The sequence below is a fragment of the Macrobrachium nipponense genome, chromosome 20 (genome assembly GCF_015104395.2).
Source record: "Macrobrachium nipponense isolate FS-2020 chromosome 20, ASM1510439v2, whole genome shotgun sequence".
NCBI lineage: Eukaryota > Metazoa > Arthropoda > Malacostraca > Decapoda > Palaemonidae > Macrobrachium > Macrobrachium nipponense.
The window spans coordinates 3,949,159-3,961,630 of NC_061089.1; the positions used below are offsets into that span (position 1 = coordinate 3,949,159).

The 12,472-nt window shown below is 39.3% G+C and overlaps 1 protein-coding gene across 3 annotated transcripts in view; it reads right to left on the bottom strand.

Moving 5' to 3' along the window:
- The window catches only part of LOC135221704 (dorsal root ganglia homeobox protein-like), a 172,345-nt gene that overhangs the window by 44,772 nt on the left and 115,101 nt on the right, over positions 1–12,472 (bottom strand). For 2 of the 3 annotated variants that reach the window (XM_064259466.1, XM_064259458.1), the window contains exons 2-3: positions 11,000–11,098; positions 2,291–2,382 (exon numbers count right to left, since the gene is read on the bottom strand). In XM_064259466.1, coding sequence (XP_064115536.1) covers positions 2,291–2,382; positions 11,000–11,098 — 191 coding nt within the window. The remainder of the gene's footprint in view (positions 1–2,290; positions 2,383–10,999; positions 11,099–12,472) is intronic. The other variant, XM_064259477.1, reaches the window with a different exon arrangement.

Consider the following 12,472-nt stretch of genomic DNA (forward strand, 5'->3'; position numbering starts at 1 on the left):
TGTAGCACTTACAGGCCAACTGACTCAGCCAGAGCGCTCTAGCAGCAATTAATGATTTTTCCGACAATTTTACCTACTAAAGGCTACCATCCAGAGGTCCCTGCTGCTTATCCTTATCTAATATTGCAAGGATGGCATAACCTAACGCAGGCTACCATTATTCCTCAGCCACGGCGGAAACTACTCGTGCTTAGAATAAATAAGGAATAGTAGAAAGAAAAGAAAGGTGAGGAAAAGGATTGTTTTGCTATTTATCGAGAGGAGCGATAAAGCTACTTATGTCGGGCAAAAATAGAAAGTAAGAAGAAGCCAAGAGGCAGTGAATCCCACAGATCGGTGGCAGAACGGAGGAAATGGGAAAAAGCATCTAAGTCCGATTTCTAAGGAACGGTAAAAGTGAGCAGGTGTCGAAAACAGATGCGATTTAGTCATTTTTAATCTCTTTCAGAACGATATTTATTCGTCTTGTTTTTATCATCATTGATTAATCATTCCGTATAGTCCACGGATATATCTAAAACGTCTTCCAATTCCTTATTATTAATTGTTATACTTTTGCCGGAGTATTCAGCCTGACGCGCAATAATTCTTATGCCATTAAGACTAAAACTCCGATGTGCTCATGCTTATGATTCCATACAACATATTTATCTGATTACACTAATCTTATCTTCACATAGGTATTATGTGGCATTGCCAAGGGTATTGGGGAACCTAAAAATGCCTGAAGGACTTATATTCATTTATTCACATCAATGCGCAAGTTAATGCGTGTAGAAAATCAGTATTTCATATAACCAATTACACGTACATATAATACGTACACAGTTATTTGCATTCTTCTATTGCTTCGGATTAATTAATGAAGCACTACGAATGGTTGTCTTTGGTAATGTATACATGTACGGTAATATGTAACTTACTGTGTACTTACAGTAACTTTACTTGCCTCTATTACCTATATACTAGATAAAGGCTGACTAAATCTGTCTGACGCTATCCTTCTCTTATGTTTCTGCGTAGAAATAATCATGATAGTGACAAAAAATCTCTCCAAGAAAATATTTCGATAATATTTATGGTCAACAGGAAAACAAATTTAATCTACTTCAATATCACAAAATAAGCAATTGTCTTCCTCTTCCCTATTTATAACGTTACCACTTGATCTTGCTTTATAATAATGCTACCAATAAAACTGTAGATAACTCTTTTAATAAATGGTGAAAGATTTTCAACCTAAAATAAAGTTAATAGTCGCAGGGACTATTTTTCTCCGCAAGAAATGGAATCCGCAAAGGTTTCATAATGGGTCTACTCGTGTCAGTCAATGTATGGACACTAAAACCGATAGATAAGGGTGACTGTTCGCCCCTCCCCCAGGGCGACGAAAAATCACTGGCTCTGTATTATGATCAGTTACTGCCGCAGTGTAGGGTCTGTGGTGGGAGGGTGAAATCAACATTTCTGGGAATCTTGAATTTCAAGTCAACGACCCCTGTGGGCTTGTTCCATCTACTGAAATTAATAATAAGGGAGGAGGCCTTCTCTGAGGGCGGTAGCATTAAATATTATAGCTGCTTCAACGGCAATTAATTTATATAGAATCTTCTCAATTCTTTTCCTAATAATAATAATAATAATAATAATATAATAATAATAATAATAATAATAATAATAATAATAATCTTGAGCTTTAAGATTCTGAGATGCGGCTATTAAAATCTAATTGTAGCTAATTTGCTCGTGAGCGTCTCTCTCTCTCTCTTGTCACCTTTCCAGAAGTCGTTTTTCTTCAGTTCCCGACCTTCAAGAAGTTGCGATGCTGGTTACGAACTCGATCGTAATCTGCATCAAACAATATCAAGCTACGACAGCTGGCAACGTAAATACTAGTGCATGTCGCAGCAGTATCATTCCCTTCAGACAACGGGAATCTTTTGTCAGGTTTTACCGTTTCTCTTCAATGCCACTAACTAACGTTATAGCATCTGCAAATGAGCAATTCGTAAACTAAAGCACGCGATATGATTAGAATATGAAAGTAAAGATGAAAGCAAGTCGGAGAACTTATATAAGGCGGGATTACTGGTTACAATGTCATGAGACATTGGTATTGTTAGAAGAAAAAGGGTACTGAAGAGAACGTGAGATCATGACATTTACTCATATTTTTCTAAGAGTCCCGAAAAGGCAAAGACAGATCAAAACAGCGCTGAAATTCACCGTTAACTAAATCAAAACATTTCACATACTATAAGTCTTTCATGGGAATCCATTATTTATTTACCTGTTGTAAAGTGAAGGTTGTGCGGTTGCGTCTCTGTTTTCTTCTGACGAAGGTCTCATCGTGGAGGTCTGGATGGTAGGTGTAGCTCGTATCTGAAGAAAAGGAGAAAAGGCGGTTTCTGTTACTACTCCAAGAGTTTTGGATTCTGAATTCAAACACACAAAAAGAGAAAGTAGTGATTATTTGTTCAGAGAATGCTCTTGAATTGCTTAAGTTCTCAGGCTCTCAGTTTCGACAATTTTTTTTTTGCTCAAAGTTATAGGTAGTCTGTGACCTAAATGTCAAAAGAATCATTATATTGTTGTTCTTGTATACTGTATTCATTATTCTATAACAGTGATTGCACTGAGTGTGACAACCCGATAAAGGAATCCTGCAGTCCCCCTTCGATGCCCAAATATGAAGTGATTATGATGATAATAACTGATGCCCAACCCAACAGCAATTTTCTTGCCCGCTGAGATCCCTCATACCTGAACGGTACCCATATTTGGTCAGAACCACGGCGAGAAAGAATAATGAAAAAGAAAAGGTATCAAAACCATGAAATAAACTTGTGGCAAAGAAAGATACAAAGAACACGACCAGAACATACAAAACGACACACAGGTGGATTTCAGAGGAATTAATCTTATAATATAATCACTCTTGACCTCATACTTTCATGGCACAAAAACCATCGTGGAACATCACTCTGTTGAATAGGCAGTTTGGTATGGGAGAATTCTTCGCATGAATGATTATAATAAGAATGGAGGAGAGAGAGAGAGAGAGAGAGAGAGAGAGAGAGAGAGAGAGAGAGAGTAAGTTTCATGTATTCGATCATTAAATATAGTGTAAATATTACCTTTCAAAACCATTTTACAGTACTACAAAAGAAGTTTGTTTAACACTACTGCCTGATAAACCCAAAGGGACGTCGAATATGAGCAAGATTTTCGAAATAAGTATTTTGGATTGGAATATGTATATATAAAAGTTAGGCCAAAGGATAAGCGCTGTGATGTATGTGGTCATTCAGTGCCGAAAGGGAAATTGGCAGTAAGTAGGTTTGAAAGGTGTAACAGGAGGAAAACCTCCACGAAACAATTGTTAGGAGAGGCTGGAAAGTAAGATGGAAGAAAGAGAATATGAGCGGAGGTTCAGTGAAAGGAATGAAAGGGGTTGCAGCTAGTAGCCGAAAGGACGCTACAAAGAGCATTAAGTAATGCCTACAGTGCACTAAGTGAGGTACATTGACGTCACTACCCCCATACGGAAATGAGATTTTTGACAGTGTAATTACTCTTCTTCGCCTGGTGATTCAACGCATGTCACAAGAAATTAGCTTCCTATTCGATAGCGTAATTAAAAAAAAAGGGCGGGTGGTGGCTAAAATGAAGACTGCCAGCGAAGAAGAGAATAAAAAAAAAGTTTCTGAGTAATGTGCGCATGCGTCTATCTCATATCCGAATCCGGGTTTCAAAGAGCAACCCAGACTCACGAAGAGCATAACAGCATTACAAAAAGCAGCTGAAGCTCTATAAAAGGAGCCGTAGGCAGAGGGCGTGAAAAAGCAGTAAGGGCGAATTGTGGGCTGCGGGTGTTTTCACCGGAGCAATTTCCCTGTGATAATAAGGCCTCGTGTTGGTTGATAATAACCCACGCCAACCAGATCTGCGCCATTTCTTGGATCCCCTCTGTCGAGTCTCCTCTCTCTCTTCCTCTTAGCCTAATAACCTGGAGGCTTACTCTGATAATAATCTAAATAAACTTAGTCCGCAGTCTTCCGCCGTAATAAGCTCGGTCATTGATAATAATAACGTGAAAATGGCTACGAGATCCGCAGGCCCATCCCGAGTGGATTACCGCGATATTACCTCGCCAAGCTAACTCAGCACGCCCGCCTCCCCCCGCCCCCGGCATACCACCTCCCCGGACGACTCCCCTCCCCCGCCAGAAATATTCTGCTATGAAGTTTTTATTGGCCATGATATTTTCCTCAGTGGGATGGGAAACTACTATTGACAGCCAGCGACCCTGTGCAGCAGAATTTTCCTTCGTGCAGAATACAGAGACGCGTTCAAGCGAGCGTAGAAGTAACACAAATATGAAAATAAGTGTGAAAAGTTGTGTGGCGAGAGACGGCCGCCTCTTCCATAACATGATCATGCCGAGGTCTGATCCTTCCTGTTCCCTTGGGTCCTTCTCTCCCACCCCGGGGCCTCTAACTCCATCTGCCCCTCGAAATATTACCCTTTATCTCTCTTTATAGCCTCTCGAGTCCTCCCGCCATCTCTCATACAATTTGGCGCCAATTTTTTCCCGCGTAAACTTGTTGTGTTTGTCATTGGTCGTGTTGGCGGTCATCACTCGCCGTCGGCCGAGCTCTTGGGTGCGATACGTCTTCGAACCACCAAGGGAGCCAGCGATGCGCTCTATGCAATCGCTCCAGAAATGACTCGCACAAAATTACGTTACTATTTTCCTTGTTATGGTAAGCTTCTAACTGTCCGCCAACTTCAGTCAAAACAAGAGCAAAAGTAATAATAAAATAAACAATTCCTTTAATAGCAAAAAAGCTTACGTATCGCGCTTAAATCACAAGGGACAGCGACCTCCAGAAACGAAGACATATGAAACACGCCGGGAGTTTGCTGGGAAAGTGAATTCTCTCCCTCGAAGGCAAAGTCTTTACACTCGGGTAGTAACTTATCCCATCAGGATCACTTTTGAAAATACGCCCATTTTTTCACCGTCTCCTCTGTTTTGTGACCTCGTAGAGAAGTTGAAGCGAGGTTTACCGTCATGACAGTCTCCGCGCTCCCTGGATCAGGGGACTTTCGCGCCAAAACTCAGTAAGGGAGCCAATTTCCCCGCCAAGGCGTTGGATCACGGTTCCCGTCTTCTGCGGCTAAATAAAAATAAATATGACTCAAGCTGCTGCTACTTACTATATGTGCTCTGTGCCGCATTTATGCCCGGAAATTTATTATCTTGCTGCCAATCAGGTGCTAAGTCTGGGATTAGTTTTTTTTTTTTTTTTTATGCTGGGATGGCGAGGGGAAGGGAGGAGGGCGAGTTGGGCTGGTGACGTATAAATATTTTGTGATTAACTGCTTTTTATAGGTGTAGATAATGCTCCTCGTAAAAAATAACCATCAGCCCTCAAACATTCGAAATTTAGCAATACGAGAAAAGGCGGGTTCAAGTGAATAAACGTCTGCAAACCTTCTGTTACACATTGTGTGTTCTGTTTTCCCATTACGTAGAGAGTGTTCTTGGACATTACAGTGCAAGTCATACTCTAGATAAGCTATGGGTAAGGCCTCAGGCTCAGGTGCGGCGGGTTAACATAAAAGAAGAGGGTGTTGTTGGGTGAAGAATTAGGGTGAGAGGGTGGCAGCAAAGAAGAAAACGAGAGAGAGAGAGAGAGATGGGGAGGGGAGGATGTTTACCCGGTTTTCTCGTCTTGTCCCCCAGAGCACCGGAGCGCTGCCGAGAATGGAAGGCAACAGTTTTTAGGTGTTTGTGAGCGGGAATATTTATTTGACGGTGAATATGGATGCGACGGTGTTTACTGGATACAAGATTTGTTGCTCATTTTCGAAGAGCTCGCGCCCCCGGAGTGAGGGAGGGAGAGAGAGAGAGAGGGGTGGGGGGGCGGCAAATCTTTGACATCCACATCTTTGCGCTCTTGCATTGTTTGTCCTCACTCCGGTTTCTTATCCGTCGACGGCATCCCTCGCTTCCAGCGTTGACTGTGGTGATTTATTTTATGAACGCTGCTGCCTTTTCTGTTGGGGCTTTCCAGTTCTCCCTTTTCCCTCTTTAGAATTGTGACCGATGTTGATATGGTATTACTTTTACTCTTGGTTACTAGAGTATTTACTTATCAAAGACCTCTACTCGGTGGAGCTGCTTCGACGAGAAAGTAATGCGAGGAGGTTGTCAATGTCTTTTCCATTCGTGTTGTATAGTAGTGTACTAAACTTTTGTACACATCTTCATCAGCTAAAATGGTATTTCATCAAGTATTTAGATAAACTCTTATTGCATTTTTTACAATTGAGTCTCTGCTGCTTTAAGCATTGTTACTAGTTGTTCAATTATCTTTCTTGACTGAATCATTCTATGATTTAAATAATTAGTATGTAAATAAACTAGACAATCATTATTTTATTTAGTTATATTATTCAGAACATGCAAAATGAAGCTTCAGTCGTCTACGGCCTGTCCTTCCTAAGGGGTTGTTCTTATCTTTTTCGCCTAATCCCTAGTCGCGGTCAGCGGTCGCTGTTTTGAAAGATATTTTTCTAGGTGTATCTATCTTTCCTCCTCCCTTCGCCTGTTCTCTTATGTCTTCTTGGGAGATATCTCCCAATCTTCTCTTTAAATATGCTGATCTTACTATGATATTGTAAGTAATAGGTTCCTTTTGCTGTGACTGGCCTACTGACTGAGAGAAGTATATAATGATAATAATAATCGCAACGCAGCAGGTCTTTGACATCCATAGTTCAGCAATACACGGTGTGGGTGGTGACCGACGAAGTGCGGATGACAGCATATGATCCCGGGTAACTACTGATGAAATGCATCACGGACTTGGATGGACATATCACGACCACATTTGTTGGTGACTGTGGGTAAAATATCACCGCTTTGGAATTGAATATGAATATTTACAATAAAAGACATTCCGATTCAAACAAATATATTCACAATGTAAGTTCCTTTAAAAAAAAAATAATGACAGGAGAACGGAAGAAATAGCCTCAACTAGACCGCATTTGTATCAAGAATAAAAAGGCCAAAAAGACGGTACAAGGAGGTCAATATTAACTTGATCCAAAGGTCTCTCCATCCTGTTGTCAACGGCCTGTCCTTCCAAAGATGTGAACTTTTATGTACTAGTGTAAGTGACAACAGGCTCAATTTGCTATGATCTACTTGCTCGAAGGAAATTGGAGGTTCTCTGCGGGCATGAATCTTTTAGACAATTGCCAAAAGGAAAAAACGTTCTGACTGCGGTCACGAATATCGTGACCATTGTTATAAAAAAGAAACTAGCACAGTTAGCTGGATGCTGCTGGTATTTGCAAGATAACAGCATTCTAACACAGGTAAAATAGAACATCTGAAACATATGGCAGTATTAATATCAACGCTTATTTTTCTGGCAGCCATACATCTTGTTTGAAAGAGTTACAAAAAAGAATGCTTGAAGGCAAAATATAAAACGGAGTACTGTCAAGTATGGAGATTCATTTAGTAATTTTATATCCGACATAATCTCGGAACTATTTCCTGTCCTTGGGTCCATCTGGTAACATTTATGTGAGAACGGACACTTAACCTTTTACAAAATTCTGCTAACAAACAGCCATCACGCTGAATCATAAATCCAGCCTCTTTGCAGGAGGAACCGAGCCTGCTAGATATATCCTAATGCAAAAAAATAAATAAATAATAAATCACAAACTTCTTATTGTTCTCTATAATTTTCAAGGCTAACTATGCTAAGGTTAGTTTAGGCTTGAAACTATGACACTCCTTGAATACTAATAATAGTAAACACCAGAGAGGAAAGTATTGTGCATTCAAAAATCATCAGCAAGCTGTCCAATTATTCCAACTCCCTCTGTTCACTGTCTCCGAGCTGAATGACCGAAAGTGTCCCAGTAGTTGGCCTGGCAGACTCAATTTCGTAAGTCAATCAAACAAATCAACAACAATGCTCTATTGCATACCATTTAGAAATTTCAAAGAGTGCTTAATGGATAAAAAGGTAAAAAGCAGCATCAAATGTCCATTTAATTAACTTTGGACCGCTAAATTTTACGAAAAAATAAATACCAAGAAGGAAATCATAAGACTTACGTTATTCAATCCATACTGACTATCATTATATGAGTAACGAACTTACCCAGAAGTTTCAAGCTATCTATAACCTTAGAGAACGTTGGAATATAGAGATCGGCGTTGATTTTACTGTCTACAAATTTACTATAATTTGAAACAATGCCGTGATTCCGCATAGGGAACGGCATCGAATTCCAGTTAGTCACAAAACCCTTTTTTCAACTATATCTTTACCATACAGATAAGAGTTTCCCAAAAGTAGCTGACAGCAGAAGGGCATTTCCTATGTAGCATGCTGAAATTGAGTCATTCAATAATGGGTTAATTGTTTCTTGCACATTGGTTTTCAATAATCAACTGATCATTGGCGAAAACTACCTGTATTCAGCAATATACTACATATATACTACTATGGACATTAACATGTCATTTAAAGATCACGAGAAATTGATGATACCAAAAAATGTCACTTTCCTTGACCAAGCCATAGATTTCATTTGCTTCTGGGCGACTTTCTACTGAATTTTTGACTCTACAGGTGTGAACGACTGTGTCGTCATAGATTGAACGTGAGTTATTTAGTACGGTACGATTATCTCTAAGATCAGAAAACCAACGATAATCATCGGTCTGTTGGAATATCTTTTTCTGATAAATAATGTTTTGACGACAACAGCCCGAGTGCGTGGAAAGTATGAAAAGCTCTTTACTTTCACACATCCTTGTAAGAGTTTGTTCTACGAGTGAAACAGCTTTTGCAAAGATCCCTCAGTCATAAAATTTGTACAAAATCTGAACTGGTAAATTCCCTTCTGTATTTTCTAAAGATACACAATGTGGTATACGATATTACTTAATAATCAAAGTAAAAAACAAGAGTCAGTTATGGAATTTTATGCTGTCTTGGCGTTTGAGGTATCGTAAGTGGTCTTTTTCAACTTTTTCTCCTTGAGCCGTTACCTATAACTCACATTCGTGATCTGCCACAACAAGGGACTGCCAAGATCAAAACTGCCTCTTTAAATGTTTATTTACTAGAAATAAATTCCTAATACAGACAGTTTTGTGTCTCTGTGTAAATTTAATTTCTACTTTGTGTGTTCACTTTGTAATCGCCTTAAATGGACAACTGAAAATTCACACCGAGAGGAAAATACGGGCTCCTTCTAAAAACCTCTCGTGTATTTACTGGGAAAATGTGAAGTCGGCCTACGATTAATCTGTTGTATATTACACACGTACACACACACACACACACACACACACACACACACACACACACACACACATATATATATATATATATATATATATATATATATATATATATATATATATGCTAACTGTAATCCCCAATGACACGCTTGTCACTACACATTCTGAGTTACAAGTAAAACTACGAAGCAATACGCACGTCCGTTGCAGGATTCGAAGCCACGTCCAGGGAATCAGAATACCTTGTGGTCAGGTGGGTAACTTGGCCTCGTTCGGATACTGTGGATGCGGGTTTGAATCCTGATAAAGTCGGGCGTCAGAATTGCTTCATTGTTTTCCATTTGAAACTTAGGCTTTGTAATGACAAGCGCATCCAAAAAGTGTGAAGAAATCAGAAATGTAAGAGGGTATTGTGGTTATTACAATTCCATACTCATTTGGTAAACCAAAATCTACGCCCCAGTAAGTGAACCAAAGTCTGCTTTTATCAAGGGATATTGAGAATACTGTATAATACATAATCAGTTTTAAAAACAGAATTAATGCAAATTGTTCTGTCCCTTTGTCTTTATTACACTACACGTTAGACTAAAGCCAATATCCAGAGATCTAAATTTCATAAGAATAACAGCGGTATTCACAATGATAGATAGATATGATCCAAGGAGAAAATCTGTCATAGAGAAGGCTGTCTTTCTGTCTAAAAAAAATTTCTCGCATCTTCCTCCTATAGACAATATCTTCAGCTGTACCACCATCTTCCATCTTTTATGCCTACAAAAACACCAGAAAGCTGTTGCACAACATTGCACCGCAACGTTCTCTGAGTAACCGCAATATTTTTGCAAGAACCTTTCTGACTGAGGGTAACTTAGCATAATGCAATAATGACGCTATTACTACTTTACTATTTAAAAATTTCAAATCGCTCATTTTTAAAGAATTGGAAATATATATCAATACTTTCTGCTAAGGAGTTTTGAATGCTCCTTTACCGCACTAATCCAGACAAGGTAAATGGAACCACTGTGGGAAAATACGAGCTGTTTTGGAATTGAGGAAACCCTGGAGAACAAATTGAAGAGATCTGGAAGCGGAATAGATGCCACTATGGTACACAGTAATTTTCCACCATCTCTGAACAATTATCGCTACTGATCCAGCGAGACAGAATTTATACCGCTTTCTAAAGAAGAGGCAGCCATGGCAACGCTATTTTCAAGGAGTTCAGAGTATGCTTAAATTTCTCGACTTAACCAGAATCAAAAGTCACTATACTGATAAGCTTATGAAATTGTATACACGACATTTCACATTTTTCCTATGAATTACTGGACTACCGGGTTTTAAATCGGAATCCTATTAACAAGAGTCATTGAAAATGATGATTGCACTATGAAATAATCTTTTTCAATGTACGACTAACTCAAGATTCTTAACAAAGGCTTCTCATTTAACAGAATTGTCCTTCCCCAGAAGAAGCTCTCCAAAATAGCTCTAGCAAGGATGAAGTCACACCAGTTGGAGGATGGATGACGTCAAGTTTTTAAAATAAAAGAGAATAGTTCCAAAAGTAAAAGAGAAAAGTTCCATAGAAAGATAGAACGTTGGTTTGAGGCTACAAGAGAGGATGAGAGGAATCCTACATACATGGATGTGCGGGTGAGTACGGGAACTCCAGCGTTGGAATTCTGGGTGAAGATCCTGGGTGCAAACTCGGGGGACAGTGGTAGCAGAACATGCTTGAACCTGCAAAGGATATAAAACATGATTATTTTTTAATGCTATTGCTGTTATTCATATCATTCATTATTCGTGCTGCAAACAGGATAAAGGAAGAATGTGTTATGGGAAACAGCATGCCAGAAAAGATAGAAAAACTATACGTTTTTTTTTTCTTTTGCATACCTAGACTATAACTATCGAAACTAATGACGTCAAACCGGAGATAGCGGGATATCCGTTGGAATAGCCCCAGTATGAGGGCAGTATAATCAGTGCATCTCACGTGGTGCACCGTAGGCATTACTTAAGGTTCTTTGCAGCGTCCTTTCGGCCCTTAGCTGCAACCTCTTTCATTCCTCTTTCTGTACTTCTGTTCAAATTTTCTTTCTTCCACCTGACTCACCGCTCTCTTCTAACAATAGTTTCACAATGCAGCTGTGAGGTTTTCCTCCTGCTGCGCCTTTCAGACCTAATTATCAATTTCCCTTTCAGCGCTGAATGACCTAATAAGTCACAGTGCTTGGCCATTAGGCAAAATTCTATAATCTAATCCTCCGATGGAATAGCAGACATAACCTCAGGATAAGGAAAACGAGGTTGCGTTCCCCATCATAATATATCAACATCCTACTCGGAGTTCTCCAGTGTTTATGCTACGAAGTGTAAAAAAACCCCTCCACCAGACAGAGCAACTGGCACTAAACCTCGTAGATGACAAAGGAATAAAATCTAAGTAGTTCTAGGTCTCTTATTGTCCCTACACAGAAGCTTGACAGTAAAAACTAGATTTCCCATAATTAGCTGCTCAAAGGCTTCAAAATATTCCCTAGAACCAGTTGGCGTCGATTGGTCTGCTCTTTAATCATCAGGGTTACAAAGGCAGTCACTTTAAGAACTAGATCTCAACATCCCTAGGTTTGCATAAATACACAGGGAATAAACGGTATTTTTCTCTGCTGCTCCCAGTTTTTATTGGATCTTTTTGAGCGGTATTGACAATTACCTTAAAAGAAGCAGTGGTTTATTTTATATCTGTAATATGCAAATCAAGTACTGGATATATATATATATATATATATATATATATATATATATATATATATATATTATATATACGTATGTGTATGTATGTCTGTATATGCAAAAAAAAAATTTGGAATCATTGCTTCTATCAAAATCATAGTCAATAGCAATTAAAAAGAATTAATTAAAGCCAAAGAACTGCTGAATAAACACGTCAACTGTATTCCGTATATTTTAGCTGACGGTCAATTTCCGCAGCTGATATCAGCGAGGCGCCGCCATCTGTCCTCCCTCCTTTGGGGGACGACAACCGCGAGCTTCCACCAGTCATGACCGCCTTTATTTGTCGGATGTTGACATATACTGTCCTTTCTA